The 19,223-nt window shown below is 38.6% G+C and overlaps 1 protein-coding gene across 6 annotated transcripts in view; it reads left to right on the top strand.

Annotated features, from left to right (window-relative positions):
* DLGAP1 (DLG associated protein 1) overlaps positions 1 to 19,223 on the top strand; it is a 312,708-nt gene that overhangs the window by 112,883 nt on the left and 180,602 nt on the right. For all 6 annotated transcript variants that reach the window (XM_034996206.1, XM_034996205.1, XM_034996210.1 and 3 more), the window contains exon 3: positions 14,485 to 14,662. In XM_034996206.1, the coding sequence (XP_034852097.1) occupies positions 14,485 to 14,662 (178 nt within the window). The remainder of the gene's footprint in view (positions 1 to 14,484; positions 14,663 to 19,223) is intronic.

Raw genomic sequence — 19,223 nt, 5'->3', positions numbered from 1 at the left:
ATTCATGTGTGTTTCATGGCACATCAACGTTGTATCTTAAATGCCTTTTCCTATGGTCATCTCCAGGCTTTTTACGCCTTAATTAAGGCATCAAGATGGCTATATGGAACTGTAGTAGCCAGTGATGTGTTGGAAAGGCAGGGAGCAATATTCAGAAGAGGAGTCTAAGAAGAAGAAGAAGAAAGTAGCAGGAGGGGAAGAATGAAGTGGGGGAAATCGGAGGGGTAGACGAACCATGAGAGACGATAGACTCTGAAAAACAAACTGAGGGTTCTAGAGGGGAGGGGGGTGGGAGGATGGGTTAGCCTGGTGGTGGGTATTGAGGAGGGCACATTCTGCATGGAGCACTGGGTGTTGTGCACAAACAATGAATCATGGAACACTTCCTCTAAAACTAATGATGTAATGTATGGGGATTAACATAAGAATAAAAAAAAAAAAAAAAAGAGGAGTCTAGTTATTATAAACTACCTGTGCTTCCCAGAGAAGCAGAAAACAAAAATGCTGCATTCAGGGGATGCCCAGGTGGCTCAGTCGGTTAAGTATCTGCCTTTGGCTCAGGTCATGATCTCAGGGTCCTGGGATCGAGCCCCACATCGGGCTCCCTGTTCAGCTGGGAACTTGCTTCTACCTCTCCCTCTGCTGGTCCCCCTGCTTGTGCTCTCTCGCTCTCTGTCAAATAAATGAATAAAATCTTTAAAAAAAAAAAAAAAAAAGAATGCTGCATTCAGAGAATAACATGAGTCCCACTACCTCCCTTGGCTCCTGCCTGCCTTCCTTCCTCTCTAGTGACAATAGTGCTGACCCAGAGGGCAGGGAAATGGAATATCCCAGGGCTCCAAACACAGTGACACCTACCCAGGTCCTTGAGCCATGGGTACGTTCTCAAAGTGTACTTTTTTTTTTTTTTTTTTTTTTGCTCAGTGCCACAAACAGACCCTGGTTCATTGTGACAGAAGTTTTAAAATTTGGAGGTTAAATCGACTCTGCTTGCCCTTAGGTATGAACTCAGTTCCAAACATGTAGCTTTGGACCAGGTGAGGACCACATTATTTAGTTTCTTTGTACTCAGTTTCTTTCTAACCCATTCATTGTCTGAGGATGGAATTATTTTTTATTAAATTTTTATTTTGATATAATTGTAGATTCACATGTAGTTGTAAAAAGAATGCAGAGAGATCTCATATACCTTTTACCCAGTCTCCTCCCAATGGTAACATCTTACAAAACTATAGTATCACAAGCAAGATACTGACACAGCCAAGATACAAAAGCTTTCCATCACCACAAATAGCCCTCAATGTTGCCTTTTTATAGCTACGCTCACTTCCCTTCCACCCCCACTTCTTTCTTTACCACTGGCAACCACTAATCTCTTCTTCATCTCTATGAATTTGTCATTTCAAGAACATTCTGTAAGTAGAATCTTATAGTATGTAACCTTTTGGAAATTACTTTTTTCACTTAGTATAGTTCTCCAGAGATCCTTCCAGCCTGTTGCTGAGTAGTGTTCCGTGACATGGATGTACCACAGTTTATTTCACCTTTTACCCATTGACAGACAACTGGATTGTTTCCAGTTGGAGACTATGATGAATAAAGCTGCTATAATGTTCCTATATAGGCTTTTGGGGTGAACACAGGCTTAATTTCTCAAAGATAAATTCCCAGGAATACTGTTGCTGGGTCATAGAGCAGTGCATTTCATTTTTTAAGAGACAGTCACACTTTTTAGAGTGACTGCACCGTTTTACATTCTCACCAACAATGTATGAGGGATTCTGTTTCTCTAAATCCTAACAACATTTGCTGTCATTGGGGCACCTGGGTGGCTCAGTCGTTAAGCATCTGTCTTCAGCTCGGGTCATGATCCCAGGGTCCTGGGATCGAGCCCTACATCGGGCTCCCTGCTTGGCAGGAAGCCTGCTTCTCCCTCTCCCTCTCCCCCTGCTTCTGTTCCCTCTCTCGCTGTGTCTCTCTCTGTCAAATAAATAAATAAAATCTTAAAAAAAAAAATTGTTGTCATTATGTTTTTAGTTTAGCCATTCTGAGAGGTATGTAGTGCTACCTCATTGTGGATTTTATTTGCATTTCCCTAATGGTTAATGATGTTCATCATCTTTTCGTGTGCTTATTTGTCAAATGTCTGTCTCTTCAGGCCTTTTGCCCATTTTCTAATTAGATTTTTCTCCTGTTGGATTTTGAGAGTATTTTGTTTATAGCAGCTACAAGTCCTTCATCAGATATGTGATTTTTAAGATCTTCTCGTCTCTAGCTTGTCTTTTCATCTTCTTCATAGAGTCAAAGAGCCAACGCTTTTAATTTTGATTACATCCAATTTATCAACTTTTCCTTTTATGCGTCATTCTTTTAGTGTCAAATCTAAGAACACTTTGCCAGGCTTAGGATCCCAAAGATTTTCTCTGTTTTTTCCATGTCTTATATTTAAGACTATGATCCATTTTGACTTAGTTTTTTTTTTTAATTTTATTATGTTATGTTAATCACCATACACTACATCATTAGTTTTTGAGGTAGTGTTCCATGATTCATTGTTTGACTTAGCTTTTTATAAGGGATGAGACTTAGTTTTAAATTTTGTTTGTTTTTGTTTGGGGTTTTGCCTATAAAAGTCCGATTACTCCAGCACCATTTGTTGAAAAGACTATCTTTCCTCCATTAAATTGCTATTGCAATTGGCAATAATCACTTGGGCATATTTGTGTGGGTTTATTTCTAGGTTCCCCACTCTGTGCCATTGATCTACATATCTATCCCCTACCAGTACCACACAGTCTTGATTACTGAAGCTATACAGAAAGTCTTCAAATTGAGTAGAGTGAAAATAAATAAATAAATATTGAATAGAGTGAATCCTACTTTATTCCTCAAAATTATTTTAGGGGCACCTGGGTGACTCAGTCAGTTAAGCGCCCGACTCTTGACTTCAGCTCAGGTCATGATCTCGGGGTTGTGGGATTGAGTCCCATGTCTGGCTCGGTGCTCAACACAGAGTCTGCTTGTCCCTCTCCCTGCCCCTCCCCCACCTTCACCTCACCCCAAGTATGCACACACATTCTCTCTGTAAATAAAATCTTTAAAAATATTTTAGCTATTCTAGTTCCTCTGACTTTCCATGTAGATTTTAAAAATAATCTTGTCTATATCTAAAAATATGGAATTTTGATAGGAAATGCATTAAACCTGCCTATCAATTTGGGGAGAATTTACATTTTTGGGGGGGCGCCTGGGTGGCTCAGATGGTTAAGCCGCTGCCTTCGGCTCAGGTCATGATCCTGGGGTCCTGGGATCGAGCCCCGCATCGGGTTCCCTGCTCCGCGGGAAGCCTGCTTCTTCCCCTCCTTCCTGCTCGAGCTCTCTCTCACTATCTCTGTCTCTCTCAAATAAATAAATAAATAAAATATAAAAAAAAGAATTTACATTTTTACTACATTGAACATCTCCATTGATCTAATCTTCTTTGATTTTTTTTTAATCTTCTTTGATTTCTTTCATCAGCATTGCATCATTTTTAGCACACAAGTCTTGAGGATGCTTTGTTAGACTTACACCTAAGCACTGAATTTTTTAAACAGTTGTAAATGGTATTGTATTTCTAATTTTGGTGTCCATGTGTTCATTCTAGTATACAGAAATACAATTGATTTTTATATGTTGATCTTGTGTTCTGGTACTTGACTGAATTTACTTCTTAGTTCAGGAATTTTTTTTTTTTTTTTGTAGATTCCTTGGTATTTTCTATGTTGGCAATCATATCAACTGCAAATAGGACAATTTTTTCTTTTCCAATTTGTATGCTTATTTCTTTATTACGCTGACTAGAACTTCCAGCACATGCTAAATAAGAGTGAGATTGAACATCCTTCCCTTGTTCTAATCTTGGAAAAATTCAGTCTTTCACTATTAAGTATAATGTTAGCTATACACATTGTGTACTATTTCAATTCTTTTTAAATCGGTTGAGGTTCACTTTATGGCCCAGAATATGGTCTTTCTTTATATATTTTCCATGGGTACTTGGAAAGAATGTGTATTCTGCTGTTCTTGGGCAGAATGTTCTTTAAGTGTCTATTTGATTCTATTGGTTGATATAGTTTTGAGATCTTCTAGATCCTCCTTGATTTTCTGTCTAGTTGCTCTAACAATTGTGGAGAAATGGTTGTTGAAGTCTCCAACTGTAATTGTGGATTTTCTGCCTCTTTCAGTTCTATCAGTTTTTGTTTCATTTGTTTTGAGATATTTAAGATTCCTTTGTGTTCTTAATGAATTGGTTCTTTAGTTATTTTGTAATGTCCGCTCTGGGCATTTTTCTTTACCAATAACCTTTACTAATAAAATGTCTTTTTCTGATATTAATAGAGCCTGTTTTCCGTTGTCTGTTTACATGATACAATTTTTTCTGTCCTTTCATTTTCAACTTGTTTACATCATTATATTTGAAGTGAGTTTCTTGGAGACAGTAAATAGTTGGGTCATGTTTTTTAATACAGTCTGCAAATCTCTGTCTTTTAATTAATGCATTGAGACTATATATTTAATGTAATTATTATCTTAGGGTTTAAGTCTCCCATCAGATTTTTTGTTTTCTGTTTGTTATGTTTTTTTTTTTGTTTGTTTCTCTGGGGTTTTTTTCCTGCTTTCTTATGGGAAACTTGAATATTTTTCAGAATTCTATTTGGATTTATCTGTAGTGTTTTTGAGTATGTCTTTTTGGTATAGCTTTTTTAATGGTAGATTTAGGAATTATAATTTATCACAATTTAATGTTATCATTTTACCAGTTTCAATAAAATATAAAAATAAAGAAAGATAAATACCATATGATTTCACTCATATGTGGAATTTAAGAAACAAAAAGATGAACATATTGGGGTGGGGAGAGAAAGAAAAAAGAGGAAAACAAACCATAAGAGACTCAAACATAGAGAACAAACTGAGGTTGATAGAGGAAGTTGGGTGGGGGGATGGGCTAGAGGTGTGATAGGGATTAAGGAGGGCACTTGTGATGATGAGTACTGGATGTTGTATGTAAGTGATAAATCACTGAATTCTATTCCTGAAACCAATATTGCACCATACATTAACTAACTAGAATTTAAATAAAAATTTGAAAAGAAAAAATAAAATAAAACAAAAGTGTTCTTAGACTCATAAATACAGAGAACAAACTGGTGGTTGCAGAGGGGTGGAGGTGGGGGTTGAGGGGATGGGCAAAATAGAAGTGAAGCAGATTAAGAGGAACAAATCTCCAGTTATAAAATAAATAAGTCGTGGGGATGAGAAGTAAAGCATAGGAAATAGTCATTAATATTGCAATAACATTGTATGGTAGCAGATGGTAACTAATTGTGGTGAGCATTGTATAACATATAGAATTGTTGAATCACTACGTTAAACACCTGAGACCAATACAACATTGTCAACTTTTTGGTTCTGGGTTGGGCTTATGTAGTTGGCCATATTTTTTATGTATACCAAAACCAGGTAACTGCCACAAATAAGAAAACTTGGAAAGCCATGAAAATTTAGTTTCCATCTGAAGGAACTCAGATATAATTGTAGAACCACTACTGGTAATATTTTAGGAACCATGGAAAAAGTACCAGGAAAAAAGTAAGTATTATCTCAGTTTTCAAAAGAGAAGATTCCAAAAGTTGCAAATAGTTAATCTAATGTGAATCCTTGGGAAAATTCCAGAAGGAATTTTTAAACAGATGGTTTGTGATGATTTAGAAAATAAGAACTACCAAGATTTACTAACAAGGCAAATATAGAACTACCTCTATCTCCCTCTTTGAAATGGTTGAGACAGACACATCAGAGGAGTGTAATTGCATTTAGGATAGCATTTAAAACAGCAGATCATTATGCGCTTGCATTAAAGAATAAGGATCAGAAAAAAAATTAAAAATAAAAATAAACATTATAGAAATGTGGGCTGGGTGATTAGGGGAATGTCTGAAACAGCCTTAGAACAAAAACTATATTATTGATGACTGAGTCAGCTTGGAAGATCACTGATTCGCCCAATCCCAGTCAATAACTTGACAAGTAACTGGGTAAGAATGGCATCATTACAGGGAAGGTACGAGATGATTAAGACTATAGAAGTCATACAGATCTAGCCTTTGTTTCTGACTTTACAAACTTGTCAGCCTCAGCTTCCTCATTTGTAAAATAGAGGTAATAATGCTTCATAACTACTATAATAATACAGAATATTGGTGTTATAGATAAGACATTGTAAGTAAAGTACTTAAATGGATAGGACCTTGTAATACTCACCGATTTGGGGTATTGCTATGTTTACTTCTGTTATCACATATGCTGGTGACACATAACTGGCAAGAACAGTTGATCGATTGCATGTATTTCATGGGATTAATCTTTTATTTCAATTTGTTTTCTAAAGGGTTTTATTTATTTGAGAGAGAGCGAGAATGAGAGAGAGAACATGAGCAGGGGCAGGGGGAGAGGGAGAAACAGACTGCCCTGCTGAGCAGGGAGCCCGATGCAGGGCTCGATCCCAGGACCCTGGGATCATGACCTGAGCCGAAGGCAGATGCTTAACCAACTGAGCCACTCAGGCGTTCCCCTTTGATTTCATTTTAATAGGAACTAAAGTGTCAAAAATTGGAATGACTTAACATCATTTGATATGAAGATCTAAACGTTGTCCAAAGGGAGCTTACCAGAAGTTAGGAGTGTGCTTATAGGCCAAACAATCCAGAGCTTTCTCAGGCCATATCCCAGAAGGATTTTCTGTAAAATAGATGCTAATAGCCATTCTGTATTCTGCACTTGTCAGCCCACATTTGGAAGTTTAAGTTTGGTTCTGGGTGCTTTGTTGTCAAAGAGAAAGTAACAAACTGGCCCGACTTTAGAGATGAGTTGTCAAGGTAGTGGACAGCCTGAAGTCTTGACACAAGAGGACGAGATAAAGGGGGCATGTCACCTGGAGAAGAGAAGGCTTAGCTGGGATAGATAGCTGTGTTCAAAACAACTGAGGACTATTGCATGGAAGAGATGTCTTTTTTGTGACCTTTTGGCAATCCAGTAGTGAGTATAGACATGGAGCATTTGACAAAGGGGATTAAAAGAAAACCAACATTATAAGAATTATTTAAGAGTCTGTCTTTAGCTGCTTTTTGTTCTTCCCAAAGTGAAGTCAGAATATGAAGCACTTTGTGAAAAATCTATTAGAACTCTTTTACACAGGTTTTAACCACTCCAATTTGTCAATGTCAACTTACGTCTGTGGAAGTACATCTGCTCTGCCCTGACACTTTTTAAATTGAAGGAAACACTGTATTCAGCTCAAAGCAGCGTTTAGGTCACTGTTCCCCCCGCCCCCCTCCACAGCATCACCGTCATGGGCTTTCTACTAAGGAGTACACTTGAATTGTCATCACAGCTTTCTTAGTGATGACATTTTTTCTTTCCTTACTGGTTCATAAACTGACATTATTGGCAACCGTCTTTCTGCAATCTCTAACTGCTTATGGAATTACTTTTTTGGATGTCTTAATTATTTCGATGCAATTTGTTCTCAGTAATGCTCTATCGAGTTTTAATTATATTACTGTTTTTGCAGTTACTAGAGCAGTAAAATTATACTAACATTTTTACTGTACTTTCCACCAAATAATAGAAGTATCATTTTTCTCTTTTCAACCATAGCAATAATAGTCCCTGAACTACTACTATATTATTTAGTGTGCTTAAAACTTACCCTAAATCGGGCGCCTGGGTGGCTCAGATGGTTAAGCGTCTGCCTTCGGCTCAGGTCATGATCCCAAGGTCCTGGGATCGAGTCCCGCATCGGGCTCCCTGCTCCTTGGGAGCCTGCTTCTCTCTCTCTCTCTCTCTGTCTCTCATGAATAAATAAATAAAATTTAAAAAAAAACTTACCCTAAATGATAAATAGTATGTCTTTCCAAGAGAGAAAAAAGTGACAGTTTGTTTTTATTATGTTGGTCCCCAAATTTGTGGGGAGTTTAATTGCCAAGAAATAAAATAGGGAGATTAAGTACTTCTCTTAAAGAGAAATTTTTATTTCTGGGCATATCCTCCCAAGAATTAGAAGCAGAGACTCAAACAGATATTTGTACACCCATGTTCACAGTCACTTTATTCTCAATAGCAAAAAGTGGAAGCAACCCAAGTGTCTGTCAGTAGATGAGGGGATCAACAAAATGTAGTCTATACACACAATGGAATCTTATTCAGCCTTAGAGGAAGTTAGTTCTGCCATGTGCTGCACCATGGATAAACCTTGAAGACATTCTACTAAGTGAAATAAGCCAGGCAAGTACTATATAATTTCACTTGTATGAGATACACCTACAGTGGTCAAACTCAGAGAGACATAGAGTAGAAGGGTGGTTGCCAGGGCCTGGGGATGAGACTGCTTAAGATCTACTCTCAGAAAAATACCATATGATCTCACTGATGTGTAGACTCTAAACAAACAAAAACTGAGCTTATAAATACAGAGAACAGGTTGGTGGTTGTCAAAGGCGAGTGTTGGGTGTAGGAGAAATGGATGAAGGGGGTCCAAAGGTACAAGCTTCCAGTTAGAAAATGAAGAAGTACTGTAGATGTAATGTGCAGCATGGAGACCATAGGTAACAATACTGTACTATATGTTTGAAAGTGTTAGGGGCGCCTGGGTGGCTCAGTCAGTTAAGAGTCTGCCTTTGGCTCAGGTCATGATCCCAGGATCCTGGGATCGAGCCCCAAGTTGAGTCCAGCTCCCCGCTCAGTGGGGAGTCTGCTGCTCCCTCTGCCCCTCCCCCAGCTTATGCTGTCTCTCTGTCAAATAAATAAATAAAATCTTTAAAAAAAAAAAGTCTTGAGAGTAAGTCTTAGAAGTTCTCACCACAAGAAAAAACTCTGTGTGGTGCTGGATGCTAACTAGATTTATTAGGGTGATATTTAGCAATACTCACAGTGAATCATTATGTCCTACATCTGACACTGTCAATCTTATATCTCAATTAAAAAAAAAAGATCTATTTTCTTTGCAAATTTCAAGCACACAGCACACTATTATTAGCTATGATCACTATGCTGCACATCACAGCCCTAGAGTTTATTCATCTGATGAAGTTATACTTTTAGTACTCTATTACAAAGTTAATCATTTTCACTTCAAAGACACTGGTTTCAAATTTTGCAGTCTGAGTATTATCGCATTTTTCTCTTCTTTGGCAACCTTACTGATACACTGGGCCAAGCTTGTGTACGTGGTTGCTCCGTGGCTAACGTAAGGGTGTCCTATCTTTGAGTGCACTTCAAGGGCATGATAATGAATGGGACTCGACCAGGCCAAAATCTCAGTTCTGATAAGCCACAAAACATTAACTGAGCCTAAGCAATTTAGGGAGAAAAGTGGAAAGAGATAGATGTCATGTGAATAGGCCAACACAGAAAAATAATTAATCTAACATGAGAACTAATATTTCTGAATATGCACATGCCCTTTCTTCTTGGCAAATCACCTTCCTTTTGAGGTGAAGTGAAGTAATCAATACACTATTTCCTGGCATTTCTTTAGTGTTTCTACACCAGCAGAGCATATCCATATTGTACATTTTATGTGGAGAGCTCTGGGCTCCACTAAGCGGACGAGGTAAGAGTTCATTTCCTTATATTTAGCGTATGATTAAAGTATGTATTGTTTTATCAGAAATGACTCACCAAAATAGAACTATTCAGACCTTTCTGAATGATTTTTCACTTAGAAATTTGGGAATTATGCCTTATTTCATAACAAGTGACCAGGGTGAATGACTGTTGCAATGATGCCTCATTTGCCCATCTCAGCCAGCAGACACTCATTTTTCAAAACACTGGACTTTCGCTTCTTCTTTTGAATATACGCTATTTATGAAACAGTCACCCCCCATTGCTGCCCCCATAACTATTTGGCACAGCAGCATCTTTATGTTGGCAATATTGTTGCCCTAGGTCAGGTTGCAAAACAGCCAAAGAAACACATTTGTCATCTAATTCTCAAGTTCTAAGGGGACATGAACTTTAGGTTATAAATGCTTCTAGCGAAGTCTCTCTTTTCCTAGAAGAGATCTTTAGGGGGAAATGAATTCTTTGGTTCGTTGGTTCGTTGGGATTGGGGCCATGAGCATTTATAAAGCAACCCCATGTGAATCATCATAATAGCACATAACACATGGCAAATATTTACTTGAGCTGGCAGAGCAAATAGTTCATGTTTGATAGCTACTTGTAGGATCCATAGAGAACATTCATTTTTAGAACCATTTCCCTTTTGTAATAATGATGTACATGCTGTTACATTCTAGATCTAGATCTGTTAAATTCTAGATCTATTTTAATTTGGTTCCTTTCTCGGTGCAATTGCAAAAAGTAGCTGCTCGTCAAATTCCCACATTTTGGTATTATTGAGTCTATTTCTTTTGACTATTGTGTTTAAGTAATTCCATACAAACTTCAAGAATGAGTGCAATCTTATACACTGCAAAGAGGATATTGGGATTGTGGAGATTATCTTTACCATCTGCAGACGTGGACCTGCGTGTGCCCGGATCTGATGTGCAAATGGTGTTCATATTTATCGACATTTCTCTAATTTACTGAGCCTCTGTCCATTTTTTATTGAGTTATTTGCATTATTCTTTAATTTGCTAAGTCCACTTTAAATGTTATAGGCGTGAACCCTCTTCATTACATCAGGTGGTACTGCAAATATGTTTCCTACCCAGTGACTATTATTCTTTTTTTAAAAAAAGATTTTATTTATTTATTTGAGAGAGAGAATGAGATAGAGAGAGAGCATGGTGGGGAGGAGGGTCAGAGGGAGAAGCAGACTCCCTGCCCAGCAGGGAGCCCGATGAAGGACTCAATCCCAGGACTCCAGGATCATGACCTGAGCCGAAGGCAGTCGTTTAACCAACTGAGCCACCCAGGCGCCCCCAGTGACTATTATTCTTAACTTTGCTTATGATGTCTTCTGTTGAACAAAAGTTTTAAATTTTTATGTAGTTCTACTTGTCAATCTTTTTCTTTTTTTTTTTTTATGGCTTTTAATTTCAACATCCTCTTTCTAAAAACCTTTCTCCACCACTTTCTTTTCATTTCTTAGGCTTTCTTTTTTGTCCTCCATAAGGTTTTATAGTTTTTTCCATAAAATTCTGATAGCTTAAAAAAAGTTTTGGGACGCCTGGGTGGTTCAGTCATTAAGTGTCTGCCTTCGGCTCAGGTCATGATCCCAGGGTCCTGGGATCGAGCCCCGCATCGGGCTCCCTGCTTGGCGGAGAGCCTGCTTCTCCCTCTCCCACTCCCCCTGCTTGTGTTCCCTCTCTCGCTGTCTCACTGTCAAATAAATAAAATCTTTAAAAAATAAATAAATAAAGGTTTTAGGTATAGACATTAAGATTAAACGGGACGCCTGGCTGGCTCAGTCAGAGCATGTGACTCCTGATTTCGGGGTTGTATGTTTGAGCCCTACGTTGCACGTAAGGATGACTTAAAAATGAAATCTTAAAAAAAAAAAAAAAAAAGATTATAGGGGTGCCTGGGTGGCTCAGTAGGTTAAGCGGCTGCCTTTGGCTCAGGTCATGATCCCAAGGTCCTGGGATGGAGCCCCACCTCATGCTACCTGCTCAGGGAGGAGTCTGCTTCTCCCTCTCCCTCTGTCTTCCCTCCTCCCCGCCCACTTGTGCTCACTCATGTGCTCTCTCTCTCAAATAAATAAAAGGATTATAAAACACATTCTTCTATAACATACTAGACAACTTTAAATTTGTAAATACTTGATTTTTAATCTCTTAATCTATATGGATAGTAGGAATCCATTTTTTTCCATGTGGACACACAGCTCATCTAACACCATTACTAAGTAATCTCTTCCCTGCTTATTTGAATTACCACCTTTGCAATATACTAAATTCAGATAGACACTCAGTTCTGTTTCTGGAGTCCTTACTTTATTCCACTGATCTATTCCTTCGCTATACCACACGGTTTTCCTCTTTGTAGTTATAAAGTATATTTGAGATCTGATAGGATATTTATCTCCTTTTTTATTTATTTTTATTTTCTGGCTGTTTTTAGACCCCCTCCTCTTAATCATCTTCCATATTTAATCTTCACGTGGGCTCTTAAATCCATCTGCTCAAGTTCCACGGCTACTTAACTCAGTCCTATCACTGGTTATTTAAATTATTGCTATATTGCAACCCCTTCACAGCCTTTCTTTCTCTCATTGTGCCAACCACAGTCTGCTCTCTGAACTCCCTCCATTAGGAAATTTGATTATTTTGAGGCCTCATATAATTTTTAAAATAGCTTTATTGAGCTATAATGTACATACCAAACAATTTAAAATGTGCAATTCAATGGTCTAGCATATTCAGATTTGTGCAACCATCACAATTTTAGAGTATTTTCACCACCCCCAAAAAAAAAGTCATATCTTTTAGATATCAACCCCCAACCTTGCCATCCTTTCCTCCTCCTAGACATTCCAGTCTAGGCAACCACTAATCTACTTTCTGTCTTTAGAGATTTTTTTTATTCTGGACACTTTATATAAGTGGAATCATATAATCTGTAACTGGCCTCTTCCACTTACCATGATGTTTACAAAATTCATCCATGTTGTGGCATATGTCAGTACTAAACTCTTCCTCATGGCCAACTAATATTCCACTGTATGGATAAACCACATTTTACCCATTCATCAGCTGACAGACATTTAATTTGCCCTACCTTTTGGCTCTTATGAATAATGCTGCTATGAACCTCATATAAACTTTAAAATGAGTTTGTTACACTCAAATAAAAAAAATCTGTGAAAATTTTTATTACAATTGCATTAGGTTTGTAGAATAATTTAGGAAAATTTTAATTTTTTTTCTTACAATATTACTTCCATCAAGGAAAATTATCTTCCTTTACATTTATTTAGGCCTTACTTATTGCCTTCCATAAAGTTTTATAGCTTTCTTCATAAAATTCTATTGCATTTTTTTATAATTTGTACTCATTTTATAACGTTTTGCCATTTTGAATGGATTTTTTTAAATTTCTATTTGGTGGTGGCAGTGTATAGAAAAGCTATTAATTTTTGTGTTTTTTAATCCTGTATCTAGCTATCCTGTTGATCTCTCTTATGCATTCCAATAGTTTTTCAGATTTTTATCTTCCAGATAATTATATAATCTATGAATACACAAAGCTTATCTCTTACTTCACAATATTTATATTCCCTGTATCTTTTTATTTTCTAATTTCATTGGCTTTGATCTCCAGAATGATAAATAATAGCAAAGATATTGGGTATAGATCTTTCTTATCAACTTTAACTTTTACTGCAAGCAACGTTTCAGCAAAAATAAAAGAAATTTAACAATGAAAGAAAAATCACCCTGAATCCCATGTGAAAGTAAGCTTGAAAAATACTGAAAATAAATTGTTTGTATATGTATAGAAAGGCAGGAAGATGGGCACCTCAGTGGCTCAGTCACTTAAGTGACTGCCTTCGGCTCGGGTCATGATCCCAGGGTCCTGGGATCGAGCCCCACATCGGGTTCCCTGCTCAGCGGCGGAGTCTGCTTCTCCCCTCCCGCACTCATGCTCTCTCACACTCTCTCTCTCTCTCTTTCAAATAAATAAATAAATAAAATCTTTAAAAAAAAAAAAAAAGAAATAAAGAAAAGAAAAGACAGGAAGGATATACACCAGACTGCTACAGGTAGTTCTTTTAAGGGTGCGGAATTCTGGAGCAGAAACAGAGGTGGAGAGGGAGACCCACTTTCTGTTTTATGCACTCCTGTATAGCTTGGCAATGAGGCTTTCCTACTTTGATAATTTTATAATGCATCTTGAAAAAATCCAAAGAGTACAAAGTGTGTAAAGACTTTCTTTACATATCAAGATTTAAAGATGTGTGCATTGTTAATGGCTAAAATTTAAGGTTTGTTCACTAAGTTCAGTCTCAACTAAATGACACAAAGATTAGATAGACAAGTAGATGATAGAAAGATTGGTAGAGATACTGATATAGTTCAGATGTAAACCCACTGTCTGTTACTAGAAAGTCCAAAAACAAAAAGATGGCCAAAGAAAGGAAGTGGGTAAAAGACAAAGCTTACAGACCAAACAGGACAGGATTCTGGGATGGGGTAATCAGAGCTATTATCTCCCTCCTCCCGATGCCTGGGAAAATGCGAATGGGGAAATTATTTCATGGGCTGAAGAGAATTTTAATTGCTCTCTGCTATCATCAGACCTTAATGATTTCCTGTCAAAAGTTTTTCCTTCTGAGACACCATGGGGGAGTCTAGTAATCATAGGAAGCCATCTATATTATTCATCCCAGTATTTAAGGTGCCACATCAAGGATAGTGCTCCCACATCTTAGTACTGCTTACATCTTAGAATATGACTAAATGTGCCCCTTCTCTTATTCCCTTTCAGGATTTCCAATGAACACTCCCCCAAACTCCAGATCCGGAGTCACAGTTACCTGAGGGCAGTAAGTGAAGTCTCCATCAACCGAAGCCTGGACAGTCTTGACCCTGCCGGCTTGCTCACATCACCAAAGTTCCGCTCTAGGAATGAGAGCTACATGAGAGCCATGAGCACCATCAGCCAGGTGAGCACCGTGGCTGTGGGCCATTACCTGCATAAGGGTTAGTGGACATGGGGCATGAAGTGAGGGGGTGGCCACTTGAAGAGTAAACCACTGATGGATCAGCCTGATCTACATGCTATGCATGTTCAGTGACAGCAAGCACCTGGTATCAGCAGTCTACCAGGGAAGGGGTCCTCTGCAGATGGATAAAGGACACTGGAGCGAGTCCTTTGAAATTCATCAGCAGTCAGTCAGTACCAGCACACTTGCCATTAGGAAGTTGATGGATGAGGTTATAAAGATGCTTGAAGGATAGAAGGACAGGGTAGACATCACTGGCAAAAACCACAGCAGTGCCTAATCATAAAAGTTCAAGTATTGAGCAGGTCATTAAGACAGGGGCCCAGGGACAGGAAGTGACAGACAATCTACTTATCTCAACGGGGTCCCAGGTGAATATTATATCTTGGTAATGAGACAAAAGCCACCTCTAAGAACCAGGGATTAAGACTCAATAAAGGCAACTTAATGCTATATCCAAAATAGCTGAGTCCTCCAGTTTCTCCCATTAAAGGTCTCAGAGTGTGGGAGAGGGCTAGGCTACCTAGGATCAGGGGCGGAGAGGACCTGGGACTCTTGGAGGACCTGACCCTGCAGCTTTTGGGGGGCTACCAAAGGAACCGAAGATACCCCAGGGCCTGGCTTCCTCTGGGAGCACAACAAGAAGGGTATTTTTTAAATAATGTGTAGGAACTCTGAATAAATTGCTATCACAAAAATAACTATTATACAATTAATTCAGCTAGTATTTATTGAGCAGAACACTGGACCAGATTATACAAGTTATTCATCAATGAACAAAACAAAATCCATTCCCACTAAGAGTTTACAAGAGTACAAATAAGGGCACCTGGGTGGCTCAGTCGTTAAGCATCTGCCTTCAGCCCCGGTCATGATCCCAGGGTCCTGGATCGAGACCCGCATCGGGCTCCCTGCTCGGCGGAAGCCTGCTTCTCCCTCTCCCACTCCCCCTGCTTGTGTTCCCTCTCTCACTGTGTCTCTCTCTGTCAAATAAATAAATAAAATGTTTAAAAAAAAAAGTACAAATAAGATAAAAGTGCTATCATTATTATTTACTTGAACATCACAAGACACTCTGAGGTAGGCAGGGCAAGTATTAATTATAAGAGGCACCTTTACTGGGTCAGACACTTTGCGAATTGCTTTATATTTTCATAATATTATTTTATAAAACACCCTGTAAGGTATGTAAGGAACCAGATGTTAATGGGACTTTGTGGTCACAGAATAATCAACAAGATCCTGAAACTAAGGAGAAAACAGTGCTAAGAACCCAGGATTCTAAAGAGAGAGTTTCCAAGCATGCAGTCTAGGAATATACATTTTAACAAATATTCCAAGAGAGTCTAATAAAGTAGTATTTTATCTGAATTTTGAAAAATGCTTCCCTAAAGCATATTCAAGGAAGAGTGAATGTGTTAGTTTTTTTGGAGTTCAAAATACTTGTAGAGGCAGCAACGGGAAATCTGTCCTGAATTTTGCACTGGATATATATTTTTTTAAAGATTTACTTATTTATTTGAGAGAGAGAAAGAGAGAGAGCACGAGCAGGGGGAAGGGGCAGAGGGAAAAGGAAAAGCAGGCTCCCTGCTGTGGGACTCAATCCCAGGACCCTGGGATCATGACCTGAGCCAAAGGCAGACGCTTAACCTACTGAGCCACCCAGGCTCCCCTCCCTGGATATATTTAATGCATGGCTTTGCATGCCAGGCCGAGGGGACTGGACTTCATTTATTAGGAACGGGATTGATTAAAGATTAATTAAAACTCCAGCTTTTAAGCAGGCAAGAGATATGATCAGAACTTTGATATGAGATAATTCATATGGAAAAAATAGAGGAAAGATGAGAGAGGATGAATGGCTAGAAGCAGCGAAGCTAGTTTGGAAGACATTGTGATCACCAAGGTGAGAAGTAATGCTACTAGCAGTGCTGCTGCAAAGGGTGGTAGCGGTGGTGAGGATGGTGGTGGTGATGGGGATGGTGGTGATGGGGATGGTGGTGAGGATGGTGGTGGTGATGGGGATGGTGGTGATGGGGATGGTGGTGACTGTGGTGATGAAGAGGAGGATGGTGGTGGTGATGGGGATGGTGGGGATGGTGGTGATTGTAGTGATGAGGAGGAGGATGGTGGTGAGGGTGGTGGTGGTGGTGGTGGTAAGCTGAGCACTGAAGTTGAACAGTAGGCTGAGAACAGATGCATCTCTGATCTACCAGAGACCCTGAAATAGGACCACGTTCTTGCTTTGTCCCTATCATCAAAATAGAGCTCTTTACTCTAAATGCAGTCTTTTTTTTTAAGATTTTATTTATTTATTTGACAGAGAGAGAGAGAGCACAAGCAGGGGGAGCGGCAGGCAGAGGGAGAGGGAGAAGCAGGCTCCCCACTGAGCAGGGAGCCCAATGCGGGGCTCGATCCTAGGACCCTGAGATCAAGGGCAGATGCCTAACTGACTGAGCCACCCAGGCATCCCTAAATATTTAGATTTTAAGTGTTCAGACAGGAGAAACATGTCACTTCCCCCATCAGGACATTGCGTCTACACAGCTGCCTAGCTTGAGTCCCTGTGCCACAGATCTGACCTTCCTGAGACACTATCATGTCCCAGTGACAGCCTAGTAAGATAGCAACAAATCACTGAAGAGGCACATGTGGGCCCTGATGCTACGACGGGTCAAGCTCTGCAATTCAGTGGTATAATCATTTAGCCTTAAGTAAAATACAGAAAGAATAGCTATCCTAAATGGATTCCTAATGATACATCATTTTTCTAGTCCCCATATTCAATTTTCAAGTAACACAATATCTTTAAGGATAATTTCCAACTATTGCAGTCCCAACACTGTCATTATTCAAAGGAGACTAGTTTCTTCTTCAAAGCAATACTACCATATATATTCTAGACTTTTCAAAAATTGGTCAGGTTTTCTGATGTTGGGGATATTCTCTTATAGATCTTTAGTAGCAGCTCTAATAGTATGGAATTTAAATGCATTATATCCTATTCCCCTTTAAAACATGATATATTATTCATCAAAGGCTTTGAAAGATCAAAGTAAAATGTTGTAAGCCAAGATATTGGTCTAGAATAAATAAATTGTTTATTTCTGCCATTCATACCTCATAGAAGTAAAATACCCCTAAAAACAGATTGTGCTTGCATGGTAGAGAAAAACTGAACTTTTTTATATTTATTCCCTTTCTATATTTTGTACTATATATACATCTAATAAAAATAGGGGCTTTTATCAAGTAAAGCTTCAGAAGAAAAAATTTTTAAAAGTCACATTTAAAAAATATATATTTGGTATAATAAAGTCATTTCCAAATTAGCCTAATTTATGTCTTCATTTATTTCAAGTCCAATTCTCAAATATCTTCATCTGGAGTGGTAAACGAGAAGCCCACAGACATTTTTGGCTGGCAGTGTGTTGGATTTCTACGTCATTTTTTTAAAAAGGTGAATAGGCAGTTATTATGTTCAGTGGTAATACTAGCAGGTTAGCGGTGACTTGTGACCTAGACCATCCCTTCATTGTATATATACAAAGAAATAAAAACTCAGATGAATTAAGTGTCTATGAAGACAGCCAGTAACAGAACCTAGAAACCCAAGTATCCTGACTCCTCACTGATAAGTTTCTTCAGTACCTACTGGTATGAAGGTATTGATGGCAACAATATTGCTAATAACAGTAGTAATAATGGAAATGATAACAGTGGAATAGTCATCATGCATTGCTTACGTGATACATACAAGAGGCTTTTCATATTATCTCATTAATTTCATATCAACTATAAAAAAGATCATTTCTTAATTTTTGAAATTCAGTCTTAGACAATTGGAATAAATTGTTTCATTCTTCCCACTACACTATCTCACAGAACAACATCCACTATTTGTGGAATATCTACCATGTGCCTAGAAATATAATATGCATTTTGAATATTTTATTTTTATCCTTAAAGCATCCATAGGAAATAGGCATCATTATACCCATTTTACAGATGAGGAAAGTGAGCTCAGAGAATTCAAACAAATTGCCCATGGTAAAGTAGAAAGAGCATTAAACTATACCTAGGGCACCTGGGTGGGTCAGTCCGTTGAGCCTCCAACTCTTGATTTCAGCCCAGATCGTGATCTCAGGGTTGTGGGATTGAGCCCCAGATCCAGCTCTGCACTCAGGGTGGAGTCTGCTTGTCCCTCTCCCTCTGCTCCTCCCCCCAACTCATGCTCTCTCTCTCAAATAAATAAAATCTTTTGGGGGGGGGGGCGCCTGGGTGGCTCAGTCGTTAAGCGTCTGCCTTCGGCTCCGGTCATGATCCCAGGGTCCTGGGATCGAGCCCCGCGTCGGGCTCCCTGCTCTGCGGGAAGCCTGTTTCTCCCTCTCCCACTCTCCCCGCTTGTGTTCCCGCTCTCGCTAACTGTCTGTCAAATAAATAAATAAAATCTTTAAAAAAAAAAAATCTTTGTTTTTTAAAGATTTTTAAAAAAATTTTA

The sequence above is a fragment of the Mirounga leonina genome, unplaced genomic scaffold, assembly GCF_011800145.1.
Source record: "Mirounga leonina isolate KUSES-001 unplaced genomic scaffold, KU_Mleo_1.0 Mir_93, whole genome shotgun sequence".
Taxonomy (NCBI): domain Eukaryota; kingdom Metazoa; phylum Chordata; class Mammalia; order Carnivora; family Phocidae; genus Mirounga; species Mirounga leonina.
The sequence above is the reverse complement of the archived record's forward strand: the minus strand, read 5'-3'. Positions and strand labels throughout refer to the sequence as shown.